The following is a 19,792-nucleotide window of genomic DNA, read 5'->3' as shown; positions in this document are numbered from 1 at the left end:
TCCTATAGATATTCTTTCTTTTTTCCCCCTAGTAATACACACAAGTTTCTTTCAGAATCTAAAAATTCCACCTTTCATCATTATTCACAGAAAGAAGTAAATAACTTTTTTTAGAAAATGTTTGTAAGGAGAGAAAATGAATGGTTGGATCATCATCTTGGGGAAAACTTTATATTTCTCATAGACTGTTCTAACCCTATTGATGCAACTCAACATGAGTACATATTTAGTCTTAATAGTACATTTGTGAACACCTATTTCAGTATTTTTTATTAAGTGGCACTGTATGCCAAAGAGTGAAATTCAGCTAAAGAATTGAAAACTGTAGTGGAATGTCTCAGATTCTATGGTATAGCATGAATCATTGAGAGCTCAGATGATATTTGAGTAATTTAAAAGGCGAATATGACGGCATACTTTATTTCCTCACATTTTGATGGTTGTCTCCCGTGGTTTTCCACTAGATAGCAGTGGCCAAGAAATTTGCATCGAAGATTGTCACAAAATTCAAACACTGAAACATCCAGGATGGAATGTAACAATATTATGAAAAGGAATGTTGCTACTCACCATATAGTGGAGGTGCACATAGGCACAACAAAAAGACTGTCACAAATAAAGCTTTTGGCCATTAAGGCCTCCGTCAACAACAGACCGCGCGCGCACGTGTAAACGCAACTCACATGCACGCATGTAGTTACAGGCAACTGAAACCACACAGAATTGCTTTAGAGTCTGTATTAGACCTTCTGCTTGGCTCCAAGCCAGGGGGAGTGAGCACTCATTGAGTGATGCTTTTCACTCCACATGCTTCATCAGGACCTGAAAATGACACAGCTCCAGGTAGCAGATGTCATTCAGGCTGACATGAGCCTTGATTTGATCTGGCTTTACCCAGTATGCTCAGTAGGTGCCAGCAGAGTCCCCTCCACATGTAGAATGAGACCCCCCATTCCCCAACCCCGTTGCAAACATACTCAGTAGACGCTTGCCTTCTATCTTCTGACCTGTTTACCTGCTTACTATTTCCCTGAGAGGTTCATCACCCATCTAATTTAGGAGCTCCCAATAACCAGCAAACCCACCTTCTCTTATGCTTGGCTAGACTGTTCAGGGAGATTAAGCACATCTCCCAGCAGACGTAGCATTCTGTGCTGACTTTGATCTTCTCTTAACTATGGTAACAATGGACAAAACCTCAAATCTGTTTTGAAGGCATAAGGGGGCATATATGTGGCCAGTAGCCGCTTCCACTTTCTGCCGAGGCATTCGTGATCCCATAGTCCTTTATTATTCGCCCCAAGGTGAGTTTGAACTGCCCAGATCAGACACTTTAGGAGGCTCAGTGATAACACGGTCTCAGATGATGCTAGAGTCAGCTGCAGGTGCTCCCAATACCATCATGCCCAGGGCAGCATCCTGAAGTCTTCTGACCAGGGCCATTGAAACCCCAACTGTTTACAGTCAATGATTAATTTCTGCAGCACCCAAACAGGTGCAATCCCTGTTTGCTTTTACCTTTGTGCACGTATGCTGCACGAAATGTAATTGTAAGCCAAGGAACCACTACAGTCAGTTGAAGCAGCCAGGAAAGGCACATGGTCCAGATTCCTCATTATAAACTATAGATTCTCTTTCCCCAGTAAGATTAGTCTTTTAATGTTTTATCACTTTTACTACAACTCTCTCATAAAATTTTAGTATCAGAGCCAAAGGCTAGCTTTTGTGTGAGTAAATGTGTTGTAGTCTCAACAGCAACCACCACCACCACCACCACCACCACCACCAACTCTCTCTCTCTCTCTCTCTCTCTCTCTCTCTCTCTCTCTCTCTCTCTCTCTCTCCACACACACACACGCACACGCACACAAGAACTAGTTCATTTTTGACATATGCAGTATTTTTCACTGAGAGATATAATAAACTGAGTGTCAATTCTTTTATTTGGACAAACTCCCAAAATTACTACTTCTGTTTTTGTTACTTGCAAATTCAAATTTATGTATATGGCTTCTTGTCATATTGTGTCTTTGGGAAATTGACATCCTCATAATTGTGACTTTGGATTTGTAAACATTCTCTTATTGCAGTTAATGAACTAAAAATTCACTTGTAGCTGTAGACAAATCTGTTTTACTGACATGTAGATTGTCATTGTCAATGATAAGAATTTCAATAAAACAACGCGCTACAATAAAGACACTTTCAGTTCAAATACCATACAATACCCAATACATTCTGATTTCTTGTTTTTATTTCAGGGAATTAAACAGAAACAACATAACTGAAATTGAAGGACTTTCGTTTGAAGGATCAAATAAATTAAGTGTGCTAAAACTCAGAAGAAATTTCATCAGCATGCTGGGGGATGGCGCGTTTTTCAAATTGGAAAATTTGCATACACTGTAAGTATTTAAAATGTGGTTATGACCTGAAATATTCACTTTTAACAACTCCACTGAGAACTGCCATAGCTAATATTTAATAGAAAGGCCATAGCTTCAGTACCCAATGTATAGAGAAAAGAACTTCCACCATGTAGCTGCTAGATATGTTTAGTTTACAGATCACTTTCAAAGTATTATAGCCTCAGTGTCAATGCAAAAAATTATTTTATGTTTGTTCAAGGATCATACCTACAAGAACTCAAAGCAAGTTCTATTGATAATAGCACAAAATATATGTAAAAATGGGAGCAGAGAAGGGAGGACTGTTGGCCAGTTCCAAAATTTTGAAGTGAGACATTACATGGACTCATCTGAACATCAAATGACATCACAGTCATGACATCTTCACAAAGACTGTGGGTCCAAAGAAAAGGAGAAAACACCCACATCAGTGAAATTAGATAAATGTGTGGCCAGTGTGTTCCAGATGTATCAGAACAGCCATATAATAATGTTTTGAAATAGTGTACCATCCAGTTAACCAACTTTTGTGCCATGAAGACTTCTCATCATTTGATTGAGATTCACTGAAACGTTGTGTTGTAGAATACTACAACTACTTGCTGGGCCTATGATATAGGGAATCTTCTGAATATGTGCACAGAATTGTTTAGGACTGGTATTAGCACAATTACTTTTAGGTCACATGATCTATGAGGTTGTCAAAATGCACTTAAACTATATCTACATCTACATAGGTACTATACAAGCCTCCCTACAGTGCATAGCACTTGTAGTGTTGTCCCATAGTAGCAACGCCCCTTCGGTGTGTGCTGACAGCATAGAGCTGATGTTGCTGAGGCAATGGGCAGCCAGTAGCCGGTCCACTGGCAGGTCGTCCAAAATGCTAATTCGAGGCACAGTAAGTGGCACGTGCACTGTCCCGTCATGAATCTGCAGCTCAGGGCAGGGTGCCATTGCAGATGCTGAACTCCACCTCCCCACAGAGTTCATACTGCCAGGCCTGTGGCTGAAAACGATCAGTATTTGTACAGGTCCAGTGCCCACTTCTTTTGCTGATGCAACGCTTCCAATCACATTCACAAAATGGAGGCGCAGCCATAAGGTGTGGTAACTGGCCTGCTGTCACCTTTCTGCTGTTGTCGATACTGCAAGTGCTGGCCCCTGGCTCACAATGTGGTGGCACTACATTAAGCAGGGGAGATTCTTCTGACCGAGAAATCACTGAAGGGGTTACACAAGGCCCTGTGTTAGGTCCACTATTGATTCTCATTTATATGTAAATGATCTTCTGTGTAGTATACAGCAAGCAGAATTAGTTCTTTTTGCAGGTAACACTAATATTGAAATGTATCCATACCTACATAAAGCCACATAATAAACAGTAAATAATGTTCTTAAAAGTATTACTGAGTGGTTTTCAGCAAATAGTCTCACTCTCAATTTAAATAGGAACACTATATTCAGTTCTGCACATCAAAAGGTGATATGTCTAACACATGGTAAGAAAACACTAAGGTGGAAACTCAAAAATTTTAAGTGTCGTATCAATGACAAATTAAACTGGGGGGGGGGGGGGGAGAACAATATTTTGGGACTCCTGAAACAACTTAGTTCAGTGCAAATAATTATGGAATAATGTTCTGAAGTAACTCAACCTTTGATAAAAGTCTTCATTGTGTAAGTTGCCAGTATTTATTGTTTTCTTATAAAATAAATCCATGAGGTGAGAATTAGCAATAAACGTGGTTGAGTGCTATATGGCTCTATTTGAAACTTTTGCTCGATGTAGTCATAGGGTCAAGCGTTACAAGTGTGCTTTCATGCCCATTAGGTAAGATAGCTGAAGAAGTAGCTACATAGTTTCTGATTGTTCAGTCAAATAGTCTAATCATTGGCAAGTTCAAAATTTAAAGATTAAATTACAATGAAATGTAATAATAATAAAATAAACAAAAAGAGGATAACTATCAACTTATAATTGCTAGATAACACCACAAAATTTGTGTTGGACAAATTGATAGTTTATTCATGTAATCATTAGAAAGAAAATGCAGACATGGTGGTCTTACAATAATCCAATTAGCTAGAAATAAATTAATACAATATTAATTTGCGGTTAAACTTGCTGGTTCCCAAAAAGAATAGTCCCATATTTAACTAGGCACACATAATCACCAAACTTATCAATGTATATAGTAACCTTTATCAATCACAGTATTAATTTTTGTGACATTATAAGTAAATTCACTTCCGTTTGAACAGAAAGTAAATTACATTAAATTCTACACTGAAGAGCCAAAGAAACTGGTACACCTGATTAATATCGTGTAAAGTCCCTGTGAGTATGCAGAAGTGTCGCAACACGACGTGGCATGGAGTCGACTAATGTCTGAAGTAGTGCTGGAGGGAATTGGCACCATGAACCCGGTAGGCTGTCTATAAACCCATATGAGTACAAGGAGGTGAAGATCTCTTCTGAACAGCATGTTGCAAGGCAGCCCAGATATGCTCAATAATGTTCATGTGTGGGGAGTTTGGTGGCCCATGAAAGTGTTTAAACTCAGAAGTGTGTTCCTGGAGCCACTCTGTATCAATTCTGGACCTGTGGGGTGTCGCATTGTCCTGCTGGAATTTCCCAGGCCCGTCAGAATGCACGATGGGCATGAATGGATGCAGGCGATCAGATAAGATGCTTACGTACGTGTCACCCGTCAGTCGTATCTAGATGTATCAGGGGTCCCATATCACTCTTAACTGCACATGCCCTACATCATTGCAGAGCCTCCACCAGCTTTAACAGTCCCTTGCCGACATGCAGCGTCCGTGGATTCATGAGGTTGTCTCCATACCCATACATGTCCATCTGCTCTATACAATTTGAAACGAGACTCGTCCAACCAGGCAACATGTTTCCAGTCATCAACAGTCCAATGTCAGTGTTCATGGACTGAGGCGAGGCGTAAAGCTTTGTGAAGTGCAGTCGTCAAAGTTACACGAGTGGGCCTGAAGCCTGTATCGATCTGTTGTTGATCAGTTCGCATGCTGACACTTGTTTATTTATTTATTTATTTATTGTTCCATGGGACCAAATTAAGGAGAAGTCTCCATGGTCATGGAACGAGTTGATACATGAAATTATAACACGATATTAGAAACAGATAAAATGAAATATAAAAAAACGTATTCAGGTGACAAGTCGTAAGTTTAAATGAAGAAAATCAACAACGTAACACTGGAATTTGCTTAGTTTTTTAGCTCTTCCAGGAGCTCCTCGACAGAATAGAAGGAGTGAGCCATGAGGAAACTCTTCAGTTTAGACTTAAAAGAGTTTGGGCTACTGCTAAGATTTTTGAGTTCTTGTGGTAGCTTATTGAAAATGGATGCAGCAGAATACTGCACTCCTTTCTGCACAAGAGTCAAGGAAGTGCAGTCTACATGCAGATTTGATTTCTGCCTTGTATTAACTGAGTGAAAGCTGCTAACTCTTGGGAATAGGCTAATATTGCTAACAACAAATGACATTAAAGAAAATATATACTGTGAGGGCAATGTCAGAATTCCCAGATTTTTGAATAGGGGTCGACAAGAGGTTCTCGAACTTACACCACATATACCTCGAACAGCCCGTTTTTGAGCGAAAAATACCCTTTTTGAATCAGAAGAATTACCCCAAAAAATTATACCATACGACATAAGCGTATGAAAATATGCGAAGTAGACTACTTTTCGTATTGAAGTGTCACTTATTTCAGATACTGTTCTAATGGTAAATAAAGCAGCATTTAGCTTCTGAACAAGATCCTGGACATGGGCTTTCCACAACAGCTTACTATCTATCTGAACGCCTAGGAACTTGAACTGTTCCGTCTCACTTATAATATGCCTATTCTGTCTGATCAAAATATCGGTTCTTGTTGAATTGTGAGTTAGAAACTGTAAAAACTGAGTCTTACCGTGATTTAGCATCAAATTAATTTCCACAAGCCACGAACTTATTTCATGAACTACACTCCTGGAAATGGAAAAAAGAACACATTGACACCGGTGTGTCAGGCCCACCATACTTGCTCCGGACACTGCGAGAGGGCTGTACAAGCAATGATCACACGCACGGCACAGCGGACACACCAGGAACCGCGGTGTTGGCCGTCAGTGTCAGCCTGTTTGCCGTGGCATACGGAGCTCCATCGCAGTCTTTAACACTGGTAGCATGCCCCAACAGCGTGGACGTGAACCGTATGTGCAGTTGACGGACTTTGAGCGAGGGCGTATAGTGGGCATGCGGGAGGCCGGGTGGACGTACCGCCGAATTGCTCAACACGTGGGGCGTGAGGTCTCCACAGTACATCGATGTTGTCGCCAGTGGTCGGCGGAAGGTGCACCTGGGACCGGACTGCAGCGACGCACGGATGCACGCCAAGACCGTAGGATCCTACGCAGTGCCGTAGGGGACCGCACCGCCACTTCCCAGCAAATTAGGGACACTGTTGCTCCTGGGGTATCGGCGAGGACCATTCGCAACCGTCTCCATGAAGCTGGGCTACGGTCCCGCACACCGTTAGGCCGTCTTCCGCTCACGCCCCAACATCGTGCAGCCCACCTCCAGTGGTGTCGCGACAGGCGTGAATGGAGGGACGAATGGAGACGTGTCGTCTTCAGCGATGAGAGTCGCTTCTGCCTTGGTGCTAATGATGGTCGTATGCGTGTTTGGCGCCGTGCATGTGAGCACCACAATCAGGACTGCATACGACCGAGGCACACAGGGCAACACCCGGCATCATGGTGTGTGGGGAGCGATCTCCTACACTGGCCGTACACCACTGGTGATTGTCGAGGGGACACTGAATAGTGCACGGTACATCCAAACCGTCATCGAACCCATCGTTCTACCATTCCTAGACCGGCAAGGGAACTTGCTGTTCCAACAGGACAATGCACGTCCGCATGTATCCCGTGCCACCCAACGTGCTCTAGAAGGTGTAAGTCAACTACCCTGGCCAGCAAGATCTCCGGATCTGTCCCCCATTGAGCATGTTTGGGACTGGATGAAGCGTCGTCTCACGCGGTCTGCACGTCCAGCACGAACGCTGGTCCAACTGAGGCGCCAGGTGGAAATGGCATGGCAAGCCGTTCCACAGGACTACATCCAGCATCTCTATGATCGTCTCCATGGGAGAATAGCAGCCTGCATTGCTGCAAAAGGTGGATATACACTGTACTAGTGCCGACATTGTGCATGCTCTGTTGCCTGTGTCTATGTGCCTGTGGTTCTGTCAGTGTGATCATGTGATGTATCTGACCCCAGGAATGCGTCAATAAAATTTCCCCTTCCTGGGACAATGAATTCACGGTGTTCTTATTTCAATTTCCAGGAGTGTACATTATTTGTTACTGTTTCAATACTACACACAAGATCCTTCACTATCAAGCTGGTGTCATCAGCAAACAGAAATATTTTTGAATCACCTGTAATACTAGAAGGCATATCATTTATATAAATAAGAAACAGCAGTGGCCCCAGCACCGACCCTTGGGGAACGCCCCACTTAACAGTGCCCGATTGGGACTGAACATCACTACCACTCTCAATATTGTGGAGAATCACCCTCTGCTTTCTGTTCTTAAAGTAAGAGGCGAACCAATTGTAAGCTACTCCCCTTACTCCATAATGGTCCAACTTCTGCAGTAATATTTTGTGGTCAACACAGTCAAAAGCCTTCGTTAAATCAAAGAAAACACCTAGCATTCACAACCTTTTATTTAATCCGTCCAAAACCTCACAGAGAAAAGAGAATATAGCATTTTCAGTTGTTAAACCATTTCTAAAATCAAACTGAACATTTGACAGCAAATTATGTGAATTTAAATGCTCCAGTAACCTTGTATATACAACTTTCTCGATAACTTTAGCAAATACTGATGGCATAGAAATAGGTCTAAAATTGTCAACATTATCAATGTCTCCCTTTTTATAAAGTGGCTTCACTACAGAGTACTTTAATCGGTCAGGAAACCGACCACTCCTAAAGGAAAAGTTACAGATATGGCTGAGAACTGGGCTAACATACATAGAACAATACTTCAGTATTCTGCTAGATACCCCGTCATATCCATGAGAGTTCTTGGTCTTTAGTGATTTAATTATTAACTCAATCTCCCTCTTGTCAGTATCATGGAGGAGCATTTCAGGTAACAGTCTCGGAACACTTTTTTCTAAGAGCGCTATATGATTCCCTGTTGGGGCTAGGTTTCTATTTAGTTCACCTGCTATATTCAGAAAGTGATTATTAAATACTGTACGTATATGCGACTTATCAGTAACACGGACATTCCCACTACGCACTGATTCTACATCCTCGACTTGTCTCTGCAGACCAGCAACTTCCTTTACGACTGACCATATGGTTTTAATTTTATCCTGAGATTTAGCTATTCTATCTGCATACCACATACTTTTTGCCTTCCTAATAACATTTTTAAGCACCTTACAATACTGTTTGTAATGGGCTGCTGCATTTAGATTTTGACTGTTTCTAACATTTTGATATAATTGCCACTTTGTTCTACAAGATATTCTTATCCCTCTAGTCAGCCACCCAGGCTGCCTGTTTGTGCTAGTACCCTGTTTTAAACGTTCTAAAGGAAAGCAACTTTCAAAGAGCACAAGAAAAGTCTTGAGAAAAGCATTATATTTATCGTCTACTGTATCAGCGCTATAAACATCTTGCCACCCTTGTTCCTTTATAAGGTTTACAAAGGTCTCTACAGCAACTGGATCAGCTTTCCTGAAGAGCTGATGACTATATTTAACACGTGTTGCAGCACAAAAATCTTTTAAAGTTAAAATTTGTGCATCATGATCTGAAAGGCCATTCACCTTTTTGCTAACAGAATGCCCTTCTAGTAATGAGGAATGAACAAAAATGTTGTCTATGGTTGTTCTACTGTTACCTTGCACTCTCGTTGGAAAGAATACGGTTTGCATAAGATTATATGAATTAAAGAGGTCTACCAGCATCCTCTTCCTTGCACAATCACTTGTACAATTAATATTGAAGTCACCACATATAACTAACTTTTTGTATTTTCTATAAAGTGAACCAAGAACCTCCTCTAGCTTTAGCAAAAATGTTGTGAAATCGGAGTCTGGGGATCTATAAATAACAACAGTTAGAAGTTTAGCTCCATTAAATTTAACCACACCTGCACAACATTCAAACACCTTTTCAGTGCAGTACTTTGAAACATCAATTGACTCAAATAAATGGGATGCCGTTTTTCACATACATGGCTACTCCCCCACACCGCAAAGAGCTCCTCGAAAAGCTGCCAGCCAACCTGTATCCTGGTAAAGGAAGCCTCTGAATTATCTCCTTATTTAAGAAGTGTTCAGATATACCAATAATTTCAGAGTCAACATCTATAAGCAGTTCACAAACTTTATCTCTAATACCTTGTATATTTTAATGAAATATACTAATTCCCTCATTACTCGGATACCTAAGCTTTGTCAAAAGTGATTCACTTGTTAGAGAGACTTCCATTAAGCAGGAATACCTATCAGCTGACTTCAATCTAAAAAAGGTGCAGCTGTGACACCCACTACTGCAGGAATTTTCCCGTGAGTGATCCCACCAACCCCACCTATGCTGTCACCTATAAGCTTTGCCAACCTCCCCTTCCCATACCTCCATCTCACTATGATACTGCACGGGCGCTGAAGACCTTGCTGTCGTGCGCCCCCAAAACCCCTCTACTACAACCCCCCCCCCCCCTTTCCCATACCTGTTGAGGTGCAGGCCATGTCTAGTGAAACCCGTCCTGCTGATAGACTCCACCGACATCACTGAAATGTGACCCATGCTTTCTGTCATCAGCGCACCCCCAAGTCTCATGTTATTACGCCTGACGGCTGTATTAAGATGAGGCGGGTTGTGGCGCTGAAACAGTTCCACGAAATGCACATTCATGTTGCCGGTCTGAGTGGCTATCTTTTCCAGGTCACCATCTATGTCTTACTCCCCATCCCTATCAATACTGTTACCAGCCCCACCCACAATCACTACCTGATCCGCTTTAGTAAAATCCCTACATAACCCCCCTATGTTAACAGTCATCTGAGCCAATCCTGCATTAGGCTTTACAATGCTGGTGACCTGGTACTCACTCCCCAGCACTTCCTGCAACTGCTGGCCTACACCTCTGCCATGAGAACTACCTAGCAACAGAACCTTCTTCTTCCTCTTCGACTTTGCAACTGTTCTAGGCACCGTAACTACTGAGGTTTGCTGCATACTTCCTACATCTACAGCTACTAGAGATTCCTCTCCACTAGACTCTGACAGTTGGTCATATCTATTTTAAACACCAATAGTAAAACTATCTGAAAATCTTCTTTTCCTAGCAGATCTCTTGCCAACAGCCAGCTCCCATTCCCCAAACCCCTTGTCCCTCCTCATCCTATCTAGCTGTCCCTGTGCGTTTTTCAACTGCACCTGAAGGGCACAGATCTTACGCTCCTGCTCCTCTATCAACTTACTCTTGCTACATAACCTGCAGTTCCAGGAGAGGATCTCACCAGAATGCCCACTAGCTTTCCCACTGCATTCCCCCCAGTGAAAATACTTCGAACAAGTCTCACACCGCAATCCACTACTCACGAACCTACGGCAAAGCCCACACTTGTCACTCATGGTAAAATTTTACTTTTTCTAAGTTCCGCTACTACAGTAAGATGATGTTAAAAACCTGACTACAATAATCACAAACTTACTCTACAAGGGAAGTAACTACTATTATTAACAGTATTAATAAACAAAAAATGTGAATATAACAAAAGACTAATACAGAAAGAGAATCAAACGTCTAATGACACAGTAACAAAGCTGAAAACAGTTCCCAAAACGTTCTTCTGAAATTATTTCACCAGAAAACACCAAGAACACCGGTTGAAGACTACTAAAGTTTCTAAATAAACCACTATACACAAACAATTAATTAGTACTTAGCTTTCGATGCGCCGCTACAGCTGCAACTGGTCAGCGCGGAATGTAAACGCAGGCAAGAGGTTAAGTTGCTCGATACAAAACACTCACAAATATCAGGTCACAACACAAGAAAGGCAGAGGTGAATGAAGAAACCACTAATATGTCACTTATATAGTAAATATTATCACAAAAACCGTTAAAATATGTATCTGAAACCTAAAAATATATGAAAACTTGGAGAGCGATCTCAAATGCAGTCACTCGCTTATGACGTCACACCAAAGATGTTGATGTCCCAGCGTTGAAATCTGCAGCAATTTGTGGAAGGGTTGCAGTTATGTCACGTTGAATGAGTCTCTTCAGTCGTTGTTAGTCCCATTCTTGCAGGATCTTTTTCCGGCTGCAGCAATTTCAGAGATTTGATGTTTTACTGGATTTCTGATATTCACGGTACACTCATGAAACAGTCATACGGGAAAATCCCCACTTCATCACTACCTCGGAGATGCTGTGTCCCATTGCTCGTGTGCCGACTATAACACCATGTTCAAACTCATTTAAACCTTGATAACCTGCCATTGTATCAGCAGTAACTGATCTAACAATTGCGCCAGACACTTGTTATTTTGTATGGGCGTTGACGACCTCAGCGCTGTATTCTGCCTGTTTACATACCTCTGTATTTGAATATGCATGCCTGTCCCAGTTTCTTTGGTGCTTCAGTGTATAATGGACACCGTATGATGATGATTCCCTATAACTCCTCGAATCAAAGTCCCATTTGGCATTTTATCTAAGTGAGAATGAATTTTAGCGTATTCACATGGCTGTCTGCCATCCAAAAACTAACACTTTAACCCACTGCTAGATTCTTAATGCATTACCTAAAGTCTGCCCTGCATCAAACTTGACTAGTTAATCCTCTGCTGACTTGACACACTGTTCCAAACTCAACTCGCTCCTGAATCCTTCCTTGGTCCCAAGATTTTTTCCATGACACAGAATGCCTGAGCGTCTCTTTGGTCATGTCTGTGAGAACTTGCGTTCCTCCACCGAAATTCCACAACTTGCTTAAGATACATAAAATGAATCACCATTTGAATAATAATAATATTACAAATTGACTTATTACTGAAATAATGGTTCTTTCTCATTCAGTTATATTGAGACCAAAGACAATAGTCTATATATAAAAGTTAATATATAAATAATTAATCATAGATGTAGTGCATATGTGCTTATGATCCGTAACAAAGTATGTGTGTTAAAAGGTATGCCATAATAAACTTGGCCTCCTCAATTGATGCGTCTTTTCATGCTAAATTTAGTGATGCTATCAGATCTTATGAACATTTTACCAATTTTAATAGTGGCTGAATTAACTGTTAATTAAATAAATCAGAAAAAATTATAAATCTAGACAAATGTAATGTGGTTATGTGTGGAAAGAGATGAGAAATGCTCTACTGCGTTCGTGTGTTGCATGTCTGTGGAGAATATGATGTGACACATTTGCGTAATTAAAAATATTTAAACTACATAAAATTGCAGTAAATAAAGTACGTACAAATTTGTGGCTTTCTGCAATGATAGCTGCGTTGATAAGCTATCATCTAACATCTTGTATGGCACAGTTGTATTAATTGTTCTATACTTAATAGTTTTCAGTGATTATTGTAAATGTGTTCAATTACTGTAGTCACTTAAGTCTTAATAAATCAGTGCTGTGGATAAGTTGATATGACTGGATTTGCGCTACAATTAGACATTAAAATACAGTATAACCCCACTTTTACGTTCCCAGCATTAACATTTTCCTGTCGTTTACGACATTTTTTTTTTGTCATTCCCGTCAGTTTTCCTATGACCATAATGTTAATTTGCACCCGATTTTGCATCAACATATTTATAATTTTCATGCGATTTACGCATTATGAAAAAAGATTTGTCGAGAAAAAAATGACGCTGGAATGATGTTGGGTGTCCAGTAGTATTTACAAATATTATGTAGTTAAGTTTCTTGACACCAGGGTGCTCAGCGGATTTGAACCGGTAAATGTGTAAAAGTTGGAACAGTTCATGCTGTACCTCCCGCCACTGCCAAGCACTACTTGGCATGATGGCTGGTGGGCGTAACTAGGTTCGTTCGAATAAAGATGTCATGACCATTCACAACCATTTCCAAACTCTCTACCGTGCAAATGCAGTTTCGTGATTGTTGTGATCATTGTGACACCTTTGTCGAACCATATTTAGTGTGTTTCGTCATTGGCCCCCATGTAGCGCTAGTTGAAACCATCATTCACTTTGCGTTGCTCAAATTTTCTTAGTTTAAGCACAGTGCCAGTTGTGAAATTTTTTCATGCTGAGCAAAGTGTGTTTCAAGAATTTATTCTTGTTGTCAGATGCAGTATTTTCGTTTCATTTTTTGTGCTGTTACACAAACAGTGTGAGTGATAGTCTGAGTGTGTGTGGTTTTCTACATAACTGAGGAGGCACAGAACCTGATAACCTCAAAAAGATGACTGCAATGCTTGAGATGCAGAATAACATGTATTCAAACACCACACAAAATACTTGTACATATTTGCACCTGACAACAAGAAAAAATTCTTGAAACACATCACTAAGCATGAAAAATACGTACCTAGTGCAGTATTTCATTATTTAAATAATGAGTGACAGCTGCAGTCTTTCGAAAGACATCGACTATGACGTTTGAAATTAAGTCAAAAGTTTCTACTTCCCAGACAGTTATCAATTCCAGTTACATCAGCGTTTTTTATAAGATAATAAACCTTTATTAGATAATAAAAAGTCCCTGACAAGTCTTTTGATGCCTGTTATGTACATATATCATACATAAAGTGCGAAAATGCAAGGGGGTATTCTATATGTAACTTTTACAGCTTAAAACGCTATTTCCCACATTTTATATTTTCCTGCATTTTACATCATGTTTTTGAAGTCCCTTGAAAAGTGTGAAAGTGGGGTATCACTTTACTACTGAATTATAAAGTGTTTGAAGGTAGCTATCTTCCATCATGTTGTTGCTATTGTAAAAACCACTCACAGCAGACCAGCCTTGCTATCGTCCAGCCACTTCCTGCTTCTTCGAAAAACCCACAGATTAGACGTATCTGAGCACTAGCTTTGCCAGTGACTGCACAGCCTGCTGTGAAAGCCTTAGCCATTGTTCTTTGCCCCGGCTCCTTCAGCCGAGCCAACTCTTAAATTTTCCATCTGGGTGATAACTCACTACCATATGCATTATGTTACAATTGCTCAAAAATCTGCTGTAACAGTAATATGTGATGCTCATACTGATCATCTTGTAGACATCTGTTTGCCGGCTGGTGTGCCCGAGCGGTTCTAGGCGCTTCAGTCTGGAACTGCGTGACCGCTACGGTCGCAGGTTCGAATCCTGCCTTGGGCATGGATGTGTGTGATGTCCTTAGGTTAGTTAGGTTTAAGTAGTTCTAAGTTCTAGGGGACTGATGACCTCAGATGTTAAGTCCCATAGTGCTGAGAGCCATTTGAAGACATCTGTTTAAGTAGTCGGGCATTATGACTACTGCCTCATAATATATTTATTCTTTCATAAAGTTTGTTATAAAGAATCCACTGCAGCTCAAAAGGAACAATGATGTACTTAATTAAAATCCAACAAGAGAAAATGATTTTCGTTAGTCCACATTAAGATTGTGTTTAGTATATAATGAGACACGCAGTACTACAACAAAAATTTTTGATCACTTGCACAGTGATAGAAAATGTCTGGCAGTCAGCAAAAGTAAATTTGAAAAGACACTGAAACAGTTTCTCCTTCACAGTTCCTCTTATTCTGTAGAAGAATTTCAGTTTCTGCAATTTGTAACAGAGCGTGGGTAGGGATTACTCACATCTGTATTGAAAAACATAATATGTAGTGTAAAGGTGTATATATTATGACATGTCGGATCAAAGATTAATATACAAATTTGTGTTAAATTTAAGTAATTGTGCTATTTAGTAATTTTCATGTAACATGTATACTGACTTATTCTACATTTTGTGATATAAATCATACATCTATATGGAACATGAAGTTAACAAACAGATAATGTATTTACTATGAATGTCATCTTTTTTTGTAGGTATCTTGATTTCAACAATATAAGTGCCATTAGAAAAGGATGGTTATATGGTCTGGTGTTACTGAATCATTTGAACCTAAGTAACAATCAAATTTCAGCCATTGAAGCTGATGGATGGCAGTTCTGTCAACAGTTGACAGTTATGTAAGTACAGATTTAATTAAGATATTTTTAATTGGGATGCTAGTTAAGTGTACCAAGGTCATTGTGTTGGAAAAAGTCATCCATTTCGTGCTAGCTATTGACTAGTAAGATATTGTTTTCTCAGTTCAGCCTAAAGACTGATCTGCCTAGTGGAAAATTTTTTTATATTAAATTGAATAAATAAGTGAATAAGTATGTTCCAATGATTTATTGATCCACTGTTTGTGCTGACTGTCATAACTCTGCTTTGCAACTCAACTTTCGTTTTGTGTTCCATATCACTATAACTACAGAAATAATTAACTTCTATTACCAATTATGTTCACTCTTATTAGATCAAAAACCTACAGCAAAATGTTTGTTGTCATTATGTTGTTCTTGCAAGAGCAAAGAGCACACGACAGTAAAAAGACCAACTTTGTCGACAGTTGTCAAAGCTGTCAGTTGGCATTGTTAAGACATTGTGTGATGGGATGAAACTTTAGTAAAAGCTGGTCATTGTGTCAGGAAAGAATGGATATGTGACAGCATATATTGAAGCATTGCTGTTCCCGTGCTGACAGTAATTACTGTCTTGTATGCAGGAACTTCCTCTGGTTTCATATTGAACTGTCTCCTGTGTTACAAATTGAGGAAAATGAGTGACCACCATGACGAAATGAATTAAAAAGTTTTTTCATAAATGGTTCAGGGACAGCCGCTAGAAAACTTTGTCGGCTGTCTGTCAGTATAATGGATAATGTTATATATCATTCAGTTATCAAAGATAGAGCTCCAACGATGCTAACAAAAAAAGCTGACTCAATTGAATGATGAAACCATCACACTCTGCAAGTTCTGAATGATTTGTATTAAGTTAGAGCTCTTGAAATTTATGAAACAAAGTTAGTCACAGTTTCAACAGTGTCTCATTGACATGGTTGCAAAAGAACACCGTCGTTGGGTTGTTTGGTTTCTACCATATCACTGATGCATTAACATCATCGAAATGATTTTTGCAAAGTTCAGCTAATATGTGACAACAAATAAGAAAAGCTTCACTGTGGCAAAAATTCAAGAATTGTCATAGGAAGCAATGGTACAAATAATACGAGAGTAGTCAAGTTGTGATGCACACAACTTCATCTTTCCTTACTATAATATTGCCCTAAATGTACGTAGTGAATAATATGATGGTTAGGCTACAATCCTGTCTCTCTCACTCTTCAAATACTGTCTCCTGTTCATATCCTTCAACTCTAACAACTGCAGCCTGGTTCCAGTACAAGTTGTGAGTAACATTTCAGTTCCTGTATTTTAACACTGCTACCTTCAAAGAGTGTATTCCAATCAACATTGCCAAAAGCTTTCTCTAAATCTACAAATGTTATAAATGTAGGTTTGCTTTCCCTTAACCTATCTTCTGAGGTAAGTCACAGGGTCAGTATTGCCTTACGTGTTCCTGCATCTATCCAGAATCCAAACAGGCTTTCCCCGAGTTCTGCTTCTACATTTTCTGTTCTTCTGTAAACCAATTTTTTCTGTTTTTTGCAACAATGACTTGTTAAACTGATGGTTTGTTGACATTCACACCTGTCAGTACCTTTCTTCTTTGGAATTATGATTCGTACAGTCATCTTGAAATCGGGTGGTATTTCATCTGTCACGTGTATCTTGTAAAATAGCTCTGTTGTGACTGGCTCTCCCAAGGATCACACTAACAATTTTGAGGAAATGTTGTCTACTCTGGGTGCTTTGTTTTGATCTAGGTCCATCAGTGCTCTGTCAAACTCTTCTCATACCATACTTCTGCCATTTTATCTTCATCTCTTCCCATAATATTGTATTCAAGTTTCTGCTCTGTGTGTAATCCTTCTGTATATTCCTAGCACTTTTCAGTCTTCTCTCCCTTGCTTAGTACTGGCTTGCCATATGAGCACTTCGTATTCATACACAGGATTCACTTTCCTCCAAAAATTTCTATAAATGTCTTATATGCTGCATCTATCTTTCTCATACTCAAGCATACTTGTACAGCTCTCCATTTCTCGTCTAGTCACTCCCGCTTTGCTGTTTTGTGGTTTCTGTGAATATCCTTTTCTAATTGTCTGTATTCTGTTTTGCCTGTTTCATTTCTATATTGTTGTATTTTGTTCTTTCATTAATTACATTTGGTACCTCATGTGTATCCAAGGATTTTTGACTGGGCCCACTAGATCCTCTACTGCCTTCAATACTTCATATCCCAGTGCTACCTGTTTGTTTTCTATTGTATTCCTTTCTCCCTTTCTCAGTCAATAGTATCCTAATGCTCCCTTTGAAACTCCCAACAGCATCTAGGCTCTTAAACTTATCGAGGTCCCATCTCCTTTATTTCTTGCATTTGTGCAATTTATACAGTTTATAACCAATGAATTATGGTCAGTGTCTACTTCTGTGGCTGGAAATGTTTTGCAGTTGAAAATTTGGTTTCAGAATCTCTTCCTTACCATTATATATTCTTTCTGAACCTTACGGTATGTGTACTGTCTTTCCGTGTATGCAACTTTCTTTTGTGATTCTTGGAACCAAGTATTAGCAGTGAGTAAATTATGCTCTGTGCAAAATTTTATCATATGACTTTTCATTCATTCATTTGTCCCCATTCTGTTTTTCGTTTTCTTCCTTCTCCTACTATTGAATTACAGTTGCCCATCATAATTAAATTTTCACCTCCCTTAATTCTGAATAATTTCTTTTATCTCATCATACTTTTTCAATCTCTTCATTGTCTGTGGAACTAGTATTCTTTTACACTTGTACTACTCTTCCTGGAGGAAAGACACTGTTGAGGAAATTTAAGGAACCTACATTTGAGGGTAACTGTAGAATGATTCTACTGCCACTGATGTTCGTTTCGTGTAAGGACCACGAATATAATCTGTTGTGCACTGTACAGAGGCTTGTGGAGCATTGATGTAGATGTAAATGTATAGGGTGGCAATTGTTGAACTATATGAAAAAAACATAAATTAGTTACAAACTATGGTGTGCACACTGTTTATTCAACACGTAATGTTACTACAGATATTTGGATTTAGGTTATGACATGTTTGATATGCCTGTCAACATTGGCTATGAAGTGGCACGGACATATAGCGAAATTCTGCATGACCCACTGAAGTTCTCGGAACATTGATGCTGTCAGTGTCCTCATGAATGGCTGTTTTCAGCTCAGCAATGGTTTTGGGATTGTTGCTGTACACCTTGAATTTAATATGGCCCCACAAAAAGGGATCACATGTGTTCAGATCCGGAGAATATGGCAGCCAATTGAGACCCATGACAGTGTTCACGGGGTACCTCAGAGCCAGAATGCTGTCCCCAAAGTGCTCCTCCAGAACATCAAACACTCTCCTGCTAAGATGGGGTCAAGCTCCGTCTTGCATGAACCACATCTTGTCGAAAGCTGGACCACTTTGGATAATGGGGATGAAATCATCTTCCAAAACCTTTACATACCATTCAGTTGTCACTTTGCCATCAAGGAATATCGCACCAATTATTCCATGACTGGACATTGCACACCACACGATCACTCGTTGAGGGCGAAGAGACTTCTCAATCGCAAAATGCGGATTGTGAGTCCTCCAAATGTGCCAGTTTTGCTTATTGACGCACCCATCGATATGAAAGTGGCATTCGTCACTAAACCAAACCCAGTTCACATCAAAGTCCTGTTCGTCAATTCTGTGAACAATAGTGTTGGCGACACACGACCTTTGTCCCGTGACCCTTAGGTTTAACGGCTGATAGGTTTGAATTTTGTATAGGAAGAGGTGCAGGTCTTCAACAACAATTTGTCACAGTGTCTCCCAGTAGATTCCCACCTGTTGTTCAGCTCCTCTGATTGATTTCCTGGGGCTGGTTTGAAACACAGCACGTATCTTCTCGATGTTTTTGGTGTTGTCACCCTTTTAGGATGACCAACATTGCCAACACTGTCATCACGATCACTATCTGTTCTCTCAAACTTGTGAATCAAATTCTTGATTGTTAGCATACTTTGATGAATTGCCTTCAGCTTGAACTAAGTCACAAACTTCCTTTGAGCCGCAGTTGGGCTGTTATTGCTCGCATAGTAAGCCTTCACTA

At 40.0% G+C, this 19,792-nt stretch overlaps 1 protein-coding gene across 1 annotated transcript in view; it reads left to right on the top strand.

Moving 5' to 3' along the window:
* Window positions 1-19,792, top strand: part of LOC124721522 (leucine-rich repeats and immunoglobulin-like domains protein 3) — a 94,091-nt gene that overhangs the window by 15,169 nt on the left and 59,130 nt on the right. Inside the window, exons 5-6 of the mRNA XM_047246540.1 lie at window positions 2,262-2,405; window positions 15,536-15,679. Of these exons, the coding sequence (XP_047102496.1) occupies window positions 2,262-2,405; window positions 15,536-15,679 (288 nt within the window). The remainder of the gene's footprint in view (window positions 1-2,261; window positions 2,406-15,535; window positions 15,680-19,792) is intronic.

The sequence above is a fragment of the Schistocerca piceifrons genome, chromosome X (assembly GCF_021461385.2).
Source record: "Schistocerca piceifrons isolate TAMUIC-IGC-003096 chromosome X, iqSchPice1.1, whole genome shotgun sequence".
Classification (NCBI taxonomy): Eukaryota; Metazoa; Arthropoda; class Insecta; order Orthoptera; family Acrididae; genus Schistocerca; species Schistocerca piceifrons.
Note: the sequence above shows the minus strand (reverse complement) of the source record. Positions and strands in the feature narration are given on the sequence as shown.